The 21,499-nt window shown below is 39.9% G+C and overlaps 1 protein-coding gene across 3 annotated transcripts in view; it reads left to right on the forward strand.

Annotated features, from left to right (window-relative positions):
• The window catches only part of zfpm2a (zinc finger protein, FOG family member 2a), a 937,618-nt gene that overhangs the window by 693,878 nt on the left and 222,241 nt on the right, over nt 1–21,499 (forward strand). For all 3 annotated transcript variants that reach the window (XM_072570601.1, XM_072570603.1, XM_072570602.1), the window contains one exon: nt 20,247–20,358. In XM_072570601.1, the coding sequence (XP_072426702.1) occupies nt 20,247–20,358 (112 nt within the window). The remainder of the gene's footprint in view (nt 1–20,246; nt 20,359–21,499) is intronic.

Consider the following 21,499-nt stretch of genomic DNA (forward strand, 5'->3'; position numbering starts at 1 on the left):
AGACCAGAAATTCAGCCACTTTGTTACAGATTTCATCACACTACTGATGCAAATGCTTGCTGACTTTTTGTTAAATAGATAATTGCCTTAATCTGAGATTTTATTGCAGATAGTTGCTGCATTGACAGAGAGAAGTCCTTGCACTCTTATTTATCTGTGTAAGTGTAAGGAGCTGCAGTTCAGTTCACCAACTTGAAAGTGACTGTTCTTTACACAGTCCCTAAGGCTAAAGTGAATTATGCAAAACTGATACTGGTGTTGAAAATCAAAGGCCATTTTTATAAATGTTTTGTTTTAGAAATCACCAAACGGTAAACCTTTGTTCATGTCCCAAAATAAAGGCACATGAATGAAACAAAAACAGAAATTGCTGGAAAAGATCAGTAGGTCTGGCAGCATCTGTGGAGAGAAATAAGTTAACATTTTGGGTCCAGTGACCCTTCCCTCAGAACTGGCTGGCACATGGCACATGGAATGAACCTTGCTCCTGAACAGATGGGCTCAAGGCTCACCACTGTAGGCACGTAATGGGCATCCCGGCGCAGTTTACTTTGATGTTGGAAGTGGCCCCTAAAGTAGACCACTCAATCACTGGCAACAACCGTCAACTAAATCCCTGAAAGGGGAGAAGGAACAGTCATAGAATCATAGAGATGTACACTACAGAAGTAGATCCTTCAGTCCAACTCATTCATGCCGACTAGATATCGTACATAGACTAGTCCCATTTGCTAGCATTTGGTCCATATCGCTCTATCCACCTTCCTGTTCAAATACCCATCTAGATGCCTCTTTAAATGTTGTAATTTTACCAGCCTCCACCACCTCCTCTGGCAGGGCATTCTATACATGCACCAACCAACTGCATTAAATAATTGCTCCTTACGCCCCTTTTAAGTCTTTCCCCTCTCACCTTAAACCTGTGCCCGCTATTTTTGGAACCCCCTACCCAGGGGAAAGAATCTTGACTCTTCACCTTATCCATGCCCTCATGGTTTTATAAACTTCTATGAGGTCACCCTTTCAGATTCCAGGGAAAATAGCCCCAGCCTAATCAGCGTTTCCCAGTAGCTCAAACCCTCCAACCCTGGCAACATCTTTGTAGATCTTTTCTGAATCCTTTCAAGTTTAACAACACGTTTCCTGAAGCAGGGAAACCAGAATTGAATGAGCATGTGCCTGGGGGTAGCTAGGAGTAAGATAGTCAGGAAGGAGAGTAGTAGTGAGTGAGATGTGGCAAAGGAAGAGAGACTTGCATTGGTATGGCACCTTTCAAGATAAACAGATATCTTAAATTGTTTGACAGTCAATTAATAATCTTTGGAACCATAACACCCAATTTTGCACAGAACATACGCCCACAGAAAGAAATGTGATAATAACCTGATAATCTGTTTCTGTGGGTTTTCTTAACACTTCCTTTGGATATAAGCATCAAAAGGCCAGCATTTCTTCCCCTTCCCTCAATACCCTTGAGATGTACAATCACAGTGCTGATTACCAAATAACCCCAGTTTTTTTTGTTGCATAAAACACAGGTTAGACCACAGCTTGAATTTTATTTACTGTCCTGGTTATCACATTACAGGAAGGACTGCTCTGGGAAGAGTACAGAGGAGATTGACAAGAATGCTGCCAGGGCTTGAAAATTGCAACTATTAGGAAAAATTGGATAAACTAGGGTTGCTTTCCTTAAAACAGAGAAGGCTGAGGGAAACCTAATATGAAATAATGGGGAGCTTGGATGGAATAGAAGTGAAGACCTTCTTCCCCCCAGTGAAATTACTGAGATTACAGTTTTAAGGTGACTGAAGAATTAGGGAGAACATGGAGAAAATCTTTTTCACTCTGAAGGCAGTGGAGTCCAGAATTTACTGTCCAGTTTGATGGTTCAGGTGGAGTCCTTCAACTCATTTAAAAGGAGCCTGGATCTAGACCTGAGTCACTGAACCTGTAAGCCTCTGGATCAGGTTTCCAACACTGGAAAATGGGATTAGAATAGAGTGCTAGTTTATTCAACCATCTCAGACATGATGGGTTGTTTGGTATCTTTCAGTTCTTTTACTTTTCTGTGATTGTCTGGACACCAGGCATAACTTCTTTGGTCTTCTTTATTATGCCATGTGATCAACATTAGACTGTAGCCAGAGACCATTTTCCTAACTATCAATAACACCGCTAATTCCCATGTCATCTGCAAATGGATTAATAATGCCTTCTACATTCACATAGAATCATAGAATCCCTACAGTGTGGAAACAGTCCATTTGGCCCAACAAGTCCACAGTGACCCTCCGAAGAGTATCCTAGACCAATTCTTCTAATTTGTCTACATTTCCCTAATGCCCCTAACCTACATATTCCTGAACACTATGGCAAGACTAATTCACATCACCTGCACATTTTTGGACTGTAGGAGGAAACCAGATCACTCGGAGGCAACGCATGCAGACATGGGGAGAATGTGCAAACTCACACAGTCACCCGAGGCTGGAATCGAACCCGAGTCCCTGGCACTGTGAGACAGCAGTGCTGACCACTGAGCCATCAAGTCATTAATGTACATAATAAACAGCAAGGGTTTCATCACCCTTGCTTCCAGTCACAAAAACAAATAACAACCATGCTATTTGCAAGACAGTTTTGGATTCAGTTTGCCAACTTGCCTTGGATCCCATGTACTCTTATCATTTGAACCAGCCTTCCATGTGGGACCTTGTCAAAGAACTTACTGAAGTCATGTAAACCACACCAACTGCACAGCTCTCATCAATATATTTAGTAACCCTTTCAAAAATAATCAAGTAAATTAGTCAGACAAGATTTCTTGCATGACATGTCCATTATGTTAGAGGCTTGTCCAAACATTGGACACCTGAAAAACAAGTATGGGTAACCAAATGTCTTGGCTTGCCTCTATAATTTCCATGAAAACAGGATGTTTCCTTTTCATTAGTTCTCCATTTTGTATCAATAGTTTTAATCACTGTGTAAACTCTCTGAGGGAACTTCCTGGCAATCTTCTCTCAGGAATTTATCTTTTTAAAGAATCGGTTATAATTATTTTTCCTTTCTTCACCACATGACAAAATAAATAATTTGCTCAGATGTTTAAGTGCCATTGTTCCCACATTTAACCCCACCTGAGACTATGTGTGTCAAAGGCAACCTGAAGTGTAAGCCCAAGTGTTACAAGTGCCAGAAGAGACAGCCAGGTTGATGCTTTCTTCCTGACTTTGTGACAGCAGTGAATGCTTTCTGCTTAGACTTCATCTGTAATGGTTTGACACTGAATCAAGAACTCAATAAGGATCACCATTCTGTTGAACTCCTTGTTAAAATATTCCTCATTTTGGGAAAACAGGAAAGCATACAACAGACCAGTTAACATAGGGTCATAGAGTCATAGAGATGTACAGCATGGAAATAGACCCTTCGGTCCAACCCGTCCATGCCGACCAGATATCCCAACCCAATCTAGTCCCACCTGCCAGCACCCAGCCCATATTCCTCCAAACCCTTCCTATTCATAGACTCATCCAAATGCCTCTTTAATGCTACAATTGTACCAGCCTCCACCACTTCCTCTGGCAGCTCATTCCATACCTGTACCACCCTCTGCGTGAAAAAGTCGCCCCTTAGGTCTCTTTTATATCTTTACCCTCTCACCCTAAACCTATGCCCTCTAGTTCTGGTCTCCCTGACCCCAGGGAAAAGACTTTGTCTATTTATCCTATCCATGCCCCTCATAATTTTGTAAACCTCTATAAGGTCACCCCTCAGCCTCCGACGCTCCAGGGAAAACAGCCTCAGCTTGAGGTTGAGAGGGGAAAGATATAAAAGAGACCTAAGGGGCAACCTTTTCACACAGAGGGTGGTACAGGTATGGAATGAGCTGCTAGAGGAAGTGGTGGAGGCTGGTACAATTGCAACATTAAAGAGGTATTTGGATGAGTCTATGAATAGGAAGGGTTTGGAGGAATATGGGCCAGATGCTGGCAGGTGGGACTAGATTGGGTTGGGATATCTGGTCGGCATGGACGGGTTGGACTGAAGGGTCTGTTTCCATGCTGTACACCTCTATGACTCTATGACTCTATAAAGCCCTGTCAGGAGTCTGCTCATTAACACCTTGAAATAGATTCAGACAAGATTGATGTGTAATGCTTAACATGCCTCTAACCTTATCTCTGCATATCAACCTGTCATCAGGAAATCAAAGTGTTGCACCCTGCCTAATAGAGTAAGCCAGCACTCAACATTTCCATCCTTGTAGACACCAAAGAAACCTTTCTCCACCCCTTTCAGTTTCTCTGCACCTTGACTGTTCTTTTCTAAACATCTGAGAAACTTTGATCAAATCACTCATTCTTCCAAATTCCAGGAAATATAACCTTGTAATTTAATGTTTAAGCTCCAGGCATCAGTATTGTAAATCTATGTTGCACTGCTTCTTAAGTCAATGTATATTTCCGAAGGTGGGGTGATGCCCAGAATGGCTCACAATATTACAGATGTTATCTAAACAGAGTTTTGTTTATACGTAACATCTACCCCTTGTATTCTGGTCATCAGATGGTTGCAATTTTGTTGTATACTGTATTTTGACACCTGCGTTACAGTCCTTGAACAGTTTAATTTCAATTTGGAGGCCAAGAATGCTGAAGCAGTAATTCAATCAGTAGTTTCGCTATCATCGTGGAACACAGATTCTGAAGACTGAATTCCATCTGTTGACTCCCTCTTTATTATCTGGTGTTGGTTCCAATAAGAGCTTTAGTTTGTTAGCTGCTTGATAATTCAGAGAGTGTATCTGTACACCCTAGTTTTGTCTCCTATAGTTCGTACCAGGCATACCTTATTTTCTAATAAAACATAATATCGGTTCACTTTCATGTTCTCCCACACACTTCTCATCTTTTTGTTTCATCTTATGTTGTTGGCAGACTTTAGCAGATCCTTGTCATTTTATTATTACCATTCTTTGTCTTTTTTTGTCAGTTTGTGGTAGGGGGTAGAACCTTTGTCAATCAGTTACTTCATGCAGTAGCAGTTGAAAGTGATCAATAGGGATGCATTCATCTCTGCAACGTCTCACAATATGAAGCTGAGTTATATGATGCATAGAAGGGTTCTGCTATGTGGAAAGTAGCAGTAGATTAACTGGGTACAGTATAAATTGGCAGTTATGTTGTATATATCATCTCTGTTTTCATTCTGATATGATATCTATAGGTCTTTGTAGATCTATTGTGTCTAAAGTTAACAGGAGCACCTTTTGACATGAGCAGGAGCATCTTTGTTTAGTGAAGGCAATTGTTTCTTCTTTAGTTTTTTGAGCGAAGGTAGGTCTGATCCATGGAGCCCATGACCTCCATCACAGTGAGACAAGCATGCAGGTTTCATATCTGTTGAATCTGCAACAGAGATTGAATCCTGTGCTGTTAGCATCAATCTGATTCACATTGGTTGTCTCAGCACTGGGACTACAGTATACAATCTAACTTTTCCAAACAAATTCAAGTTTATTCCTAAGGTTTTGGTGAGAACTTCTGAAGCAATCTCACTTCCATTATTTATTAATCACTACTTTTTCTTGGTTTGTTTTGTGCCCATGAAGATGCTCATATCAAAGTATTTCAATAGTTAAAGTTCCACATGAACAGAACTATTTTTGAGAATGTCATGGAAAAATGTGCATTTCAAAATCACAGGTAGAATCTTGTGGAGATGACAAGGATCTTTGCCACCACTGAACCCCACTTCTACAAAAACACTAAAAGTGATTAATGCATAATTGACACTTCACAAGCCACCAGTGGGCTTCCCTCTAGGATTAAGGACCCTGATGGTGGGGTGGGCACTAAAAAGTGGTGGTCACAAGTCAGGGTGGAGACTGAAAAGTAGGGGAGTGCAGAGGTTTTCATTGGGAACCTCCTTCAGACACTGAGTGCCTTTGAATGAGGGAACTCCCAGTGGGAGTCCTGCTTGCTTATTATGTTCCCCTCAGGACAAGCCCACCCCCCCATACACTAGATTAATACTGGCAATAGTTAAATGAGGTCCTTATGTGGGCACTGATTGCATACTTAAGGCCTCAATAGGCAATGGGACCAGAAGACCACAGGCTTAATTGGAGTGGAGCCAAAATCTGGTGGGATCCTTAATCACCACCACCCCACCTCCTTCACCAGATTAATTGCTCCAGTTACCAAATCTACCATAAGGGAAGGCACTAGATTCTGCTCAGAATCTCAGCATCTTTGGTTATTAATCCATCAGCGATGAGAACAGTGTTTCCTCTCCAGACTGTCATGACCCTTCATGATTTTGAATACCCCTATCATAGCTCTTCTCAAGCTTTCGGAGCACTGCTCGTTCTTCTGTTGAAGTCTGAGGGACTTCACCTGATATAAGACTGGTGCTCCGAAAGGTTGTGATTTCAAATAAACCTGTTGAATTATAACATGGTATCATGTGACTTTTGACTTTGTCCATCCCAGTCTAACACTGGCACCTCTACATCATATCCCTTCTTAGCCTTCTCTCCAAGGAAGACAGTCCAAACCCCTCCAATCTATCTATAACTGAAGTTTCTTCATTCCTCGAAACATTCTTGTGAATGTTTTCTGTACTCTGTCTAATGCTTTAACGTCCTTCAATGAAATTATCCAGAATTAGATGCAATACTGCACTTGAGAGTGAAGCAGTGTCTCATACAACTTTAACATAGAAATGCTTTTGTTTTCTGTGCTTCTGTTGATAAAGTCCAGGATCCTGTATGCTTTATGAATTCTACTCTCAACTTGTACTGCCAACTTCAATGATTTTTTAATGTGTATTTGTTGATGGGATGCGAGCATTGCTGGTTAGGCCCAAAATCATAGCTCATCACTAATTTCTCTTGAGAAGTTTGTGGTGAGCTGGCTTCTTCAACCACATACTTGTTACGGATAGGACCACCTATAGGAGGGAGTTCCAGGATTTTGACCAGCGACACTGAAGGAATAGTGGTATATTTCTAAGTCAGGATGGTGAGTGATTTGAAAGGGAACTTACAAGTGGTATTCTCGTAAGTCTGATGCCCAAGTGTTTCTAGGTGCAAGAGATTGCAGTATTGGAAGACGTTAGATGTGCCTTGGTAAATTTCGCAGTGCAAATTGTAGATGGAGTGCACTGCTGCTTCTGAAAATCAACAGTGGAGGGAATTTAGTTTGAGGTTAGAAAATAGGGTGATCCTCAAGCTGCTTTGTTCTGGATGGTGTCAAGGTTCTTGAATGTTGTTGGAGCTACATTCATCCAGGCAAGTGGGGAGTATTCCATTACACTCCTAACTTGTACCCTGTATATGGCAGACAAACAATGAGCGTAAGGGAAGGAGTTACTTACCTTAGAATCCTTTGCCTCTGACCTGTCCTAGTTCTATAGTATTCATATGGCTGGTAAAGCTTAGTATCTAATAAATGGTCAACCTGCATCCCACCCTTCCAAGGGTAATGGAGGTTCCATGCTGGAAGTGCTATTGAATGGCCAGGGCAATGGTTGGATTCTCCTTTGTTGCTGGTTATAGCCTGCCACTTGTGTGACACCAATGTTACTTGGCACTTACCAATCCAAACCTATTTATTGTTGAGTTAGTAAAAATAGTTCAGTTTAGGAAGCCTGGTCAGCATGGATGAGTTGGACTGAAGATCTGTTTCCTGCTGTTTGACTCTTTGACTCTGCATTTGTACGTGGACTATTTCAGAATCTGAGAACTCATGAATGGTGCTGAAGTAAAATTTCAGGTTCTGACCCTATGATGGAGATAAGATAATTGACGAAGACTTTCATAAGGCTAGGTTCCATTCAAGAGATTAGCAAAATTAAAGCTCATGGTATCGGAGGTAAAGTATTGACGTGAGGAGAGAACTGGTTGGCAGACAGGAAGCAGAGAGTTTGAATAAATGGGTCCTTTTCAGAGTAGCAGGCAGTGACGAGTGAGGTATTGTAGGGTTCAGTGGTGGGACCCCAGCTGTTCAAAATACACATGCTTTGGACAAAGGAATTGAATATAATATCTCCAGATTTACAGATGACAGCAATCTGGATAGCAGTGTGTGCTTTGAGAAGGATATTAAGAGGCTGCAGGGTGACTTGGACAGGCTGGCTGAGTGGGCAAATATTTGGCAAATGCAATACAATGTGGATAAATATGAGGTTATCCACTTTGGTGGCAAAGGCCATCTGAGTGGTGGCAGTTTAGGAAATGGCAAGGTGCGATGACATCTGGGGTGTCATGATGGAACAGTCATCGAATCATAGAGATGTACAGCATGGAAGCAGACCCTTCAGTCCAACACCCAGCCCATATCCCTTTAAACCCTTCCTATTCATATGCCCTTCCAGAAGCCTTTAAATGCTGCAATTGTACCAGCCTCCACCACTTCCTCAGGCAGCTCATTCCATACACACACCACTCACTGCGTGAAAACGTTGCCCCTTAGGTCCCTTTTATATCATTCCCTTCTCAGCTTAAACCTATGCCCTCTCATTCTGGACTCCCCCACCCCAGGGAAAAGACCTTGTCTATTTATCCCACTCATGTCCCTCATGATTTTATAAACCTCCATAAGTCACTCCTCAGCCTCCGACACTCCAGGGAAAACAGCACCAGCCTATTCAACCTCTCCTTTTAGCTCAAATCTTCCAACCCTGGCAACATCATTGTAAATCTTTTCTGAACCCTTTCAAGTTTCACAACATCCTTCCAATAAGAAGGAGACCAGAATTGCACACAATATTCGAAAGTGGCCTAACCAACGTCCTATACAGCCTCAACATGACCCCCAACTCCTTTAATCAATACTTTGACCAATAAAGGAAAGCATACAGTGGCACATTGGCTCAGTGGTTAGCACTGCTGCCTCACAACACCAGGGGCCAAGGTTCGATTCCAGCCTTGGGCAACTGCCTGTGTGGAGTTTGCACATTCTCCCCGTGTCTGCGTAGGTTTCCTCCGGGTGCTCCGGTTTCCTCTCACAATCCAAAGATGTGCTGGTCAGGTGAATTGGCCATGCTAAATTGTCACATAATGTGAGGTGCGTTATTCAGAGGGGGGTGGGTTACTCTTTGGAGGGTCAGTGTGGACGTGTTGGGCCAAAGGGCCTATTTCCACACTGTAGGGAATCTAGATTGGCATGCAGGAACAGTAGGCATTTAGGAAAACTAATAGCATGCTGGCCTTCATAGTGAAAGGATTTGTATAAAGGAATAGGGATGTCTTGCTGCAGTTATACAGGCCACATCTTGAATATTGTGTGCAGTTTTGCTCTCATAGATTGAACAAGGGCATTCTTGTGATTCAGGGGGTGAAGGTTCACCAGACTGATGGCAGGACTAACATGTGAAGAAAGATTGGATTGACTGGGCTTGTACTCATTGGAATTTAGAAGAATGAAGGGGATCTGATAGAAACAAACAAATCCTGATAGCACTGGACAACCTAGATGCAGGAAGAATGTTATTGATGTTGGGAACTAGGGTTCACAGTCTAAGAATAAGGAGTAAGCCATACAGGACCGAGATGAGGAAGAACTTCTTGACTCAGAGAGTTATGAACTAGTTGAAGAATTCTCTAGTACTAAAAGCTGGTAGAGTCTGTTCATTAGATGTATTCAAGAGGGAGCTGGACATGGAAAGCATCCCTTGCGGCTAAAGGGATCAGGGGAAAGAGACCGCAATAGTGGGATACTAAAATTTCATGATCAGTCATGATCATATTGGATAGTTGTGCAGGCTCGAAGGGCCAAATGGCCTACTCATGCATCTAATTTCTATGTTGCTATATTTGTATGAAGCAGGTGAAGGTGGTTGAGCCTTGGGCATTCCCCTAGAGAATTTCTGCAGAAAAGTCCTGAAGCTGAGATTACTGACCACAAACAACCATAACCATCTTCACTCGTCCTTGGTCTGATTCCAACCAGCAGAGATCTTTCCCCTGATTTCCAGTGACTTCAATTTTGCTAGGGCTCCTTGAAGCCATAATCAGTCTTAATCTCAATGGCAGTCATGCTCACTTTCCCTCTGGAATTCAAGCTCTTTTGTTTCAACGAAGGCTGTAATATGGTCAGGAGTTGATTGGCCCAGGTGGAACCCAACCTGGGCGTTAGTGAGATGGTTATTCCTTAGCTAATGTTTGATTGCACTGTTGATGCTGCCTTCTATCACTTTGCTGATGATGTGGCAATAATTGTCTGGATTGGATTTGTCTTACATTTTAATATCAGGAATTTGTTGGGCAGATTTCCACATTGACAGGGAGATGCCAGTAGATGTAAGCCTTGAGTACTAAAGCAGGAATGTTGTTAGGGCCCATAGCCTTTTATTTAGTGGCTTCAACCATTTCTTGGCATCACATAGAGTGAATCAACTTATGCACACACACATATACATATAGGTGCCTATGAATGTACTTTACTTAACATTGTCTCTCTGCATTCCTCCCACCAAATAATCTTTTCACACTTCTCTGCATTAAATTTCACTTTTAGATTTGATTACTTACAGTGTGGAAACAGGCCCTTCGGCCCAACAAGTCCACACCGACCTGCCGAAGCGCAACCCACCCAAACCCATTCCCCTACATTTACCCCTTCACTACGGGCAATTTAGCAATTTAGCACATTTTTGGATTGTGGGAGAAAACTGGAGCACCCAGAGGAAACCCATGCAGACACAGGGAGAATGTGCAAACTCCACACAGAGAGTCACCTGAGGTGGGAATTGAACCTGGATCTCTGGCACTGTGAGAGAGTAGTGCTAACCACTGTGCCACCGTGCCACCCATTGCTTTGACTTGTCTGCTCAATCCATCAACATTTGGAATCCTTTGGTTCTACACTATCAACTTTATGATATGGATTTCCAAGTTTCATGTCATCTGCAAATTTTGAATTTGTTCCCTGCACACCAACTTTTAGGTCATTGAAATATATCAGGAAGACAAGGACTCCTAACACTGATCCCTGGCGGGATTCACTGTAAACTTTCTATGATTCTGAAACACAAGGATTAAGCAATACTTTCTTGTCACTCAGCCAATTTAAAAAAAAACTGTGGTCTGAACTTTACAGCAGCAAATCAAATGTGACACTTGTCCATCCTAAATCTCACTCTTTATGTGAAAGTAAAGTCTTATATGCAATTATGGAATCCATATTCTTGGAGAGATACGATTGCACCAGAAAGTGTGTAGAGGAGATTTTCCAGTATGTTGCCTAGGCTGGAGATTTTTTGTTAATTTAAGAGATTTGATAGACTGGGATTATTCATCTTGGAACAGAAGAGACTGAGGGAGGATATAACTGAGAAGTATAAGTTTATTTGGGGAAGAGAGGAAGAAACCTTTTTTCCTTTGGTGGAGTGATCAATAACCAGGGGTATAGATCAAATTAAGGGGTAGAGATTTAAAGGCAATGTGAGGAAGTAAATTACACCCAAAGGGCAGTGGAAATTTGGAACTTACTGCTTGTAGGGGTGGCTGAGGCAGAAACACATAACATTTAAGAAGAATTTAGATGGGCCCTTGCAATGGCAAAGCATACAAGGCTACAGATCAAGTGCTGAACAATTGAACTAGAATATTTAGGTGATTATGTCTGATTGGCACAGACCCGATAGTATAAAGGGCCTTTTCCTATGCTGTAGACCTCTATGACTGTGACTCTGGCTAATGACATAAAAGCAGCAGGGGCAAGTTTCTGACAAAAGGAGAGACTCACTGGAGCTCATGTCAAAAGCTTGCTGCCTACATTTTTAACAATTCAACTCACAAGCACTTCAACTTGATTAAGACCCAACCAGTTGTGATTTTATATTGTTTACTCCACTATTTGTTTGATGTACAAAGAAAATGTTTTGGAGTGAGTTATGCTAGTTATGAGGAAGTGTAGGAGGAAGGCCAGATAAAGAGTTCTGTAACAAGATCATGAATGCATATATCAGGAGTTCACCAGTGAAGTTCACTGTGTATGCATCTTAATGTGCTTTATCTATTTGCTGTTTTTAGGCTGCAGCAACAAAGGAGAGAGTAGCAGAAAGAAGGCCTGCAGATAAAAGATAAAGTTGCTTTAGTCTTATCAGACCATATGGTTGCACTCCCATTAGAGAGAAATGACTGGTGATTTAACCTAATGATCAGCACAACTTGGCAAGGGTAGAAGTTGAGAAGGAGAGTCCTTCATGGTAACCTCAGCCAATGCAGGAATTGAACCCATGCTGTGGCATTAATCTCCATCATATTTCAGTTGTCAAGCCAGCTGAGCTATTAGAGATAATACTATATGGTGGAGGAGTAGCGGGTGGGGGTTTTGATGAAGGTGGAGATTTGAATGGTGAGAAAGAGACAAGAAAGCCAGTCGTCCAAGGTTATTGTCCAGACGGGTCATAGATCTGCTACTGTGTGATGACCAACAGGATAGAGAAAACAGAAGGCCAAGTAAGTATGGAGAAGACATTCTCCTACCCACAGAGTCTATGGCAAAAGAATTACCTAGCTTTTGCTGTCAAAATTCCAGTGTCTTCAAAGACTTTCTGGGGAGACTATGACTGCCCTCTTTGAGGTGTTTTCTGCATGTTGTTCTCATGATAATATTAGTCTTGAACTTTTATATACTGTGGATATTTGAGATACCAGCTGATCAAGATGGTGAATTACTTGGAGAGGAATTTGCCAGAGGTGGTATTCCCACACATTTACGGCCTATTTCTTCCAAGTGTTAGGAATGTGGGCGCTGTTGAAGAACCCAGTTGAGTGATACGTGTTTCCTGTTGATAGTACTGCTGTACTGCTGCTACTGTACATTATTGGTGAAGTGGGTGAATGGATTGAGTACCAGTCAATGAGCTGTTTTTTCCTGGAAGATGTCAAGCTTCTGGAGCGTTGTCAGAGTTACAGACAAGCATGGAACTATTCCATCACACTCATAATTTACGCCTTGCAGATGGCAGACATGACTTGGAAAGACAGGTGGTGAGTCATTAACAGCAGATATTACACAGAGAAAATGGCATTGGATCAGGCCTTTTGGATCCTACATTCATTGTTTAGTGTAAAACTTATTAAGGACTATTTTTAAGTAACTGAAAAACAGAAGAATGTATTTTTTCTTTAAGCTGCATAGTCGGGTAAGGGGTGCAGGGTCAAACTATAATGGAGTGAAGTGAGACAGAGAGCATATTTGGGAATTTTTATCCAATGTGGGAATTTGATGATGGGCAAAAAGAGGTGCTTTCCATAATGTTTATTGCAAGAAGCTATACTTACTGAGCAGAAATTTCAGTGAAGTGGAGAGGAAATATTCCTTTATAAACTGCTGCTGTTACAGACTATCTCACAATATTTGGGACTTTGAAAAACATACATTTTTCAAACAACCTAACACAAGATCAGTAATTTTATAGCAAATGGCACAAAAATAAGAACAAGGTAAGGCAGCTAGTGCACAACATTTTAGGCCTCCTGCATTGTAGCAATTCTGTGATTTTGTGACTTTCTTCAACCCCTCTTAGCCTATTTCTTTCCCTAAGAAGAAATCTAAGGGTTTTTCTCCTCTTTGGATTTGTTTAATTTATTCAATGCATCCCTTTTGGATTTTTAAATACACTTTATTCATTGCTCATCTCGTCATTCAAAGTTGTTTATCTGTTCTACTGCCTGACAAATACTGAAGGGAAATAATTATTTAATATTTCAGCCATTTCCCTATTGTTACCTGTACCATTATCTTGGCTATCCTTTAATAGTCTTATTATCTTTGCATCCTTCCTTCTTTTATCAATGTACCTGTAAAATAATTTGCTATTTTGTTTTATCTTCCTTGATTTTTTTTCAGCGCCTGTTTATTTTCCTAATAGTTTTTATTTTTTTCACTTCCCTCCTAATCCATATACAATTTTTCTAATTGTGCAGCCTCTGCATGTCGTCTCAAGGTATTGGATTCTTAAGACTGATTTTTTCTTAATATCTTTACTCATACATAAAGTTCCACTAGTATTTAGTTTGTTCTTTCCTTTTACCAAAAAAAAATTCTTATGGGCATAGTATTAAATATTTCCTATTGCTCTTCTCCATGGTTGTTTGCCAATATAGTTGCTTATTTCATTTCCTAAGTTCTATTTGCTCCTGAGAATAAACAAAGTAAGCTATTAATGTTAAGCAAAATTAGGACTGCTGAAGAAACTCATCACATATGGAGAGAAAACAGTCATTGTTAAATCTGCTTTCTCCTGACAAATCCTACCAGACTTGTTGAGTTTCCTCTAGCAGTTAATGGATTTCCAGCATCCACAAATCTTACTTAGATTATTGACAGTGCGGAAACAGGCCCTTCGACCCAACAAGTCCACACCGACCCGCAACCCACCCAGACCCATTCCCCTACATTTACCCCTTCATTACGGGCAACTTAGCATGGCCAATTCACCTTACCTGCACATTTTTGGATTGTGGAAACCCACGCAGACACGGGGAGAAGTCGCCTGAGGTGGGAATTGAACCTGGGTCTCTGGCGCTGTGAGGCAGCAGTGCTAACCACTATGCCACTGTGCCATCCACTTAGTTTTATATAATTTCCTAGTTGTTCCCCTACTTCAACTTCTCTTATCTATTCTGGTTTATTCCCCATTACGAGATTTTTAAAAAGGAGTAGGATAAGTTGGAAAGATGTTAAGGGCATATTGTCAAAACTCCATACAATTTTCCCTCTATTACTTATTTATTCAAAATATAATAGTATAATTGAAAGCCTACATAATTTTAATTCTGTTTTTCTTAACTCACCTTTTTTATTTGTCACCTATTCGATGGTTTGCATTGCTACATCTATTAGTCTTATTGTTCCCTTGTTATCCTTTCTCTTTATCCATACAGATTATTTTTTGTCTTTCTGACCAATGAGTCCTTTCTTCTATTTCCATTATTTATCCCAAACAAGAACAACTCCCGTCCCTTTTTATCCCACTTTAGATTTTTAAAATATGTTTTCCCCTGCAATATTTAATTTCTTGACCTGTTATTCTATAACCATGTCCAAGTAATCCATATTCTATCTGTTTCCTCTCAAAACATACTTACCTCCAACACCCCTGCTTTATTATGGGCACTGTGTTTTTTTGATGTACAGACATTCAATCTCACTTTAATTGGGTATTCTTTCATTTTATTCTTAAATATATTTTAAAGCTACTTGTTGCCTTGTCATAAGTGTTTTCACTTTGTTTCTTCTTTCCTAGATGGTGCTGCCCATCTAGATTGCATTTATACCAGTTTCTCTTTAGGTTGCTTATTTTCTTATATTTCTAGTGGATCTTCCCCCCCGCCCTCCCCCAATTCGCTATGCTCTGCACAACATTGTGCAACAGCAAGGCTTGGACCTGTATGAATAACAAGATATAGGGCTCAGATCCTTCTCAGGCAATTCAGAACAGAAGACTGATTGTCAACCGTTGGCTGATTTTGCCTGGGATATCAGGGATGTCCTTGTTAATGCAAGGGTCACTTAGGTTGCACTAGAGAACTGTTGTCACCAGAAAATGCAACAACAACTCTTCCACCCATCACTATGTCAACAAGGAGCAGTTCTGTAGCCAACCAGCTGCCCTATTTCCAGTAGTTCCCATCATTCATATCTTTATATTCTTCCTCAAACAAGTTAAGCAGGCATCTTATTCACTCAGCAGTCAACAATGACAAGACGGGAAAGGGACAAAAGATGAAGGTGACAGGGATCTCAGGAGATGTGTGGAAAAAAAGATAGCTATGAGGAGTGATTGGATAGAGTGAAATTTTGAGAAAACAGCAGAGAGTTGTGAGAGGAATGTATAGAACTGAAAATAAATGAATAAATCATCATATATACATTTCAGATTTGCCTGGTTGATCAGAATGCTTTTTTCAAAATGGTAATTTGGAACAAAGCTAATCATTCCATGGGATAATGCTAATTAATTAAAGAAAGACCATGTGGATTGGTTGGTAAATGTGTTTAACTAACATGCTTGATTTTTTTTAATGATATCATGGAGAATTAATGAGCTTAATCTTGTTAATATGGTGTACATGGGTTTCCAGATGAATTTGATAAAATACCAGTCATGGGTTTGAGCAAGAGAATGATGATGTGGGGAGGGGTGGTGGGAGGCAGTGAGGAACAACAACAAATTAGTAACTACAAAGACAAATGCAGATGAAATAAGTAAAACCAGTACAGGTTTTTTTAAGGACAAATCATTTTTAACTAACCTCCATGAGTGTCTTGTGAAATAACAGAGGGGATTGATGAGGGTAATGCTATTGATGGGGGGTACTTAGACTTTCACATGGCATGTCAAAAATTACCACATAACAGGCTTTTCAGCAAAGTTGGAGCCCATAGAATTAAAGCAACAGCTGCTTAAAGTGCCTTGAGGGAGTAACACAATTTCCCAGTGGTCAGTATTATGACCATAGATGCTCTTAATATTTATTAATGAATGGCATAATGCTTGAAAGTGTTATGAACTGTGAAGGGGTGTTATTAAACTTCTAGAGGATGGAATAGACTAACAAGAAGCAGATGGAATTTAATGCAGAAAAACCTCATTCACTTTGATAGCAGGAAAATGGAGGGTCAATTTAACATGATATACATCAAAAGGTGACACAAAGACGAAAGGTCTTAAATATGTATGCCCCTAAATTGTTAAAGACTAAATTGAGAAAGCTTTCAATAAGCCATAGTGTATAAAAAGGGCTTAATATTTACTGAAGTTGAGAACAAATGCAAACTACAAATCACAGTTGAAATTTCCTGTATATTCTGATTTAAGCAGAAGTTGTAAAAGTGTTTTCTGCCTAGTTTGGGAGATATAATCTTACAATTGTAACAACAATCACTATTGAGTCCTATGTTAAGGATTTAAAAAGTTAAGTTTTGGTTTCAGTATAAGGTGAATTAGAGGTTGTTTACTTTCAGTTTGTTTCATTGTGCCAATGTGTGCTTATGTTTTAACTTTCAACTCAGCTGAGAAGCTTTTAGAAGTTACAATTAGAGTGGATGCTGGCTATGTGAGTATGAAGTTACAGAGAAAATGTGACTGCACATACATTTGCAAAGCACAGGTGATCATTGATCTTCTTCCGGCTTTGCTGCATATGTTGCTTTGCCCAAGGAACAGCACTGACCCCGGCTGCAATTTGTGAACCAGGTGACTTGGTCTGATGTTATCTTACAGTAATTCCTACAGCATGGAGATGGACCATTCGGCTCATACCGATCCTCTGAAGAGCATCCCACCTAGACTCATCGTTTACTCTATCTTATCCCCATAACCAGGTATTTCCCATAGCTACGAGAAAGTGAGGACTGCAGATGCTGGAGATCAGAGCTTAAAAGCGCAGCAGGTCAAGCAGCATCAAAGGAACAGGAGAATCGACGTTTCAGGCATAAGCCCTTCCTGAAGAAGAGCTTATGCCCAAAACGTCGATTCTCCTGTTCCTTTGATGCTGCTATTTCCCATAGCTAACCCACTTAGCCTGCATATCACTGAACACTATGGGCAATTTTGCATTGCCAATCCAATTAACCTTCAAATCTTTGGACTGTGGGAGAAAACCAGAGGAAACCCACACAGACACAGGAAGAATGTGTAAACTCTACATTCACAGTCAACCAAGGATGGCATCGACTCCAGGTCCCTGGAGCAGTGAGGTAGCAGTGCTAATGATGAAGCTATTATGCTGTGGTCTTTTTTGGTTGTCAGCAGGAAGAAAACCTAACCTCCGCTTAACCACACTGTGCATAAATCCTTCTAATTCCTAATCAATGGACCACAGGCAAGTTCTTAAAAAATTTTCCTGTGTTACGTCCTTGGTGTTAACAGTCTAGCAACACAGTGCGAGGGGCTGCTCCTAACTTGCAGATGGTGTTTAAATATGGCGGCAGCCTCTTTCACTGCACAATTCTTGAGGAAGGACACTTAAACGTCCATTAGATAAGGAATGAGGTGAAGAATGGAAGATTGTTTGAGAAAAATCACTTCAAGCCATACAGCCATGGGCCAGGAGTCATGAATCTCACCTGACCAAATGCTTCAACTGAAAATGAGAAGATTGCTCTACAATGTACAGCTAGTAAAAGTAGCAATCAGCAAAGCAAATAGAAAATTGATCTGTTTAACCAAAAGAGTAAAAAGACAGAAGAGTCCATGATCAAATTGTGTAACTATCTAGTCAGAGCCCATTTTGAATGCTGCATCCAATTCTAGTCACCAAAGAACAGACTGAGACATTTAACATTTGAGACTTGAAGCAGAATGAACCTTGTATTACGGCAACAGACTGAAGAAGTTTAAACATTTCATTGTACCAAGAAAACATGAGAGGCCATCCTATGAAGAATATCGATGTAACTACTGAAAAAATAGGACTAGACTGAATTCATTTTGGCCTCTCAAGCATGCCCCATCATTCAGTTAAATCATGGGTGATCTGCCCCAGGCCTCAACTCTTTTTTTTGTTTTACCACAGCTATCCTTCCCTGATTTTTCAAAAATCTGTATACCTCCGTTTTTAATGCTTTTGGTGCTTTAGTGCCCTGAAACCTTGGAGAGAGAATTCCAAACATTCACTACCCTCTGAGAGAAGAAACTCCTTTACATTTCAGTTTTAAATGAGTGACTACTTCTCTGTAACTACGTTTGAAGTTTTTCTGTTAGTGGAAATATCTTCCCAATATCAACCCTGTCAAGCCCCTTCAGAATACTGTTTTTTTAAATAATACCTCTCGTCATTCTTTTAAATTCTAATGAATAAGTACCTAACCTGCTTAACTGTTCTTGATAAGTACAAACCTTTCATCCCAGGAAACTCCCTAGTCAATCTCTGTTGAGCAGCCTCCAATGTCAGTTTTTTTTAAAAATAGAGACCAAAACTGTATACAGTACTCCAGGTGTTGCTTCACCAACACAATGTAAAGGATGTAGAAAAATCAGCTCTGAGTATTATTTTAAGCTGTGATAACAGAGGTCCAATTTCAGGCTTCAAACAGTAGGATGTAATTTTAGAACTGATACCACAAAATTCTTCATCACACAGGATGTAAGCAATACGTAGAACAGAACTCCTAATAAACAAATTATTAAAGCAGGTGATAAGTAATTAAAGAGGAGAAAATTGTTTCCACTTAAAATACTTTATAAATGATAATGAAGAAAACAAACTGAATGGCTAGCAAGTGGTTTAAAGTCGTGACAGACATAAAATATTTCATATACACAGTATAATATGTAATAATATTAGATAGCAAGCAGAAGTAGCTGCAAGCTTTGGAAACCAGTCATTGTTTACATTGACAGTTAAGGAGGGATTTAAAGGTTTTTTTGCAATTTGTAGAGAGCTTGATGGAGGGCTACATTTAATAAGTATTTGGATGTACTTGTGATGACAAGGCATACAAAGGCTACAAGCCAAGTGCTGGAAAATGGGATTACAATAGTTAGGTGGTCAATTTGCTTAGCACAGACCCAATAGACTGAAGGGCCTTTTTCTGTACTGTGGACTTCTAAAAACATCAATAATGCATTTATTTTATTCATATTCATGTATATGTATGTATGGGAAATGGGATAGTTATCACAGATCATCAGTCATGAGTTTACAAATAAAAAATATTCTATGTAGACATGCATAAAAATAGCAATGCTAATGACAAATACATTGTGTACTTCTGAACTGCCTTGAACCATCATCTTGTTTGCCATCTTAAATCATAATTTGCAGTTGATATATTCCACTTACAAGTCTATCACAGCACCATATTGAATAAACAAAAAAAATCTACTTTGGAACTTGCAGCCTTGGTTTCCTTAGAATCCAGGTGACCTTTAACCATTTCATCTAACAGGAAGACAAAGTTCCTAAAGTTCACCAGCAGGCTTCACAGTTTCTTGCCAAAGTCATTTTTAGTTTAAACCCAAACCATTAGAGATGCATTCATCTGAAAGATCTGATCTGTTTTTATTTTGAGACTTCTGGTTTAATAATTCTGTCAATCAGAGGAGATACTATACTCAATAAGCCTTTCTCTGTCCTCTGTAAGAACTCAACAAGGGATTTTGGCTTTGGCTTATGTGTTTGGGGGTTAAGTTTGTTTGAAAATTAGTATTATTCATCAAGTTCTTAATCACAAAAAACAAACGGCATCTGTTTATTATCTTCTTTTGTACAGAAGACAAAAGCGGCTGTCCCTATAGTAGTACATGCTGGTCCCAAGTGGCTGATGGATGTGACTTGGCGAGGAACAGAGGATAACAACAACAATTGTGTTGTGTACAGCAAAGGTAAAAATGTATTCTTTTTTATGTGAAATTATATATGCAAATGTGTGCACCTATAGAATGGAATTGCTTTGTAACTGAAATTGCTTGAGTTTTAAAAAATATTTTGGCTGTTATTATATTTTTATCCAAACTACTATGAGGACAACCACAATTTACCATAATCAGTGCTTATAATGACAAGAGGCTTGGGAGACTTATTACAAAGAGCAATCACTGCAGAAATAAAAAAAAACAATGTTATTGCCAATATGTCCCAACTTGAATTCAAGAGGCATAGATCAGTTTACATCCATTCCTCCCCATCGAAAAGAAACATTGATTCTTTAATCTGTGAATCGAGATAAAGATATTATTGTGTTGTAGACTAGTTTGTACCACAATGGAGTCAATCTCAATCCTCAAGACCAATATGCATTTTCTGTCCTAGTGGGAATGACGCTGGTGGGATGGGGATGGGGAGGGGGAGAATATAAATCCTGTTTCATGGTTCATCCGAAAATCCTTGTGAACACAAATATTTTTCACTCGCAGAGACTGAAAGAACTGAGAGAAACCATTTATTACTGACAAAGTAGCATCAATGAAATGTGCATATGAATAACAGTCCAATGAGTTAATTGATGATGTACTGCCACATCTGTGAAGAGCCAAATGCTGATGATTTGATGTGGAAGTAGCAAGATAAGAATGAGCAAACAAAGATTGCACTCCTGGTTAATAAGAGCAAGTGTGTGGTTTACTCAAGGTGAAGTTCATATCAGAGATGCATGATTACAGTTTTCAACCAATTATTATTAGTGGCCTTGTATTTCAGTGGTACAGCATGTTTTAAAAAAGCATTGGGATAGGATCGCAAACAATGTTCCGTCTAAGCTAGTCAATGTGCAGCCATTCCACAATCAAAAATGTGCCATGGAAGAACAATGACTTGTATTTATCGAGCACTCTTAACATAATGCCAAGTCCAAAAGTGCTTCACAGAGGAATTAGAAAACAAAAAAAAAACGATATTGAGTCACGTAAGAAAACCATAATCTAAGAAAGGGGTAGGCTTTCATGTATTCTTTAAAGGAAAATAGTGAGGCGAAGAGTAAGTAGGATTTTCAACTGCTTGGGGCAAAGGCAAATGAAGGCATGACCA

This window comes from Chiloscyllium punctatum, chromosome 5 (genome assembly GCF_047496795.1).
Source record: "Chiloscyllium punctatum isolate Juve2018m chromosome 5, sChiPun1.3, whole genome shotgun sequence".
In the NCBI taxonomy this organism is placed as follows: Eukaryota; Metazoa; Chordata; class Chondrichthyes; order Orectolobiformes; family Hemiscylliidae; genus Chiloscyllium; species Chiloscyllium punctatum.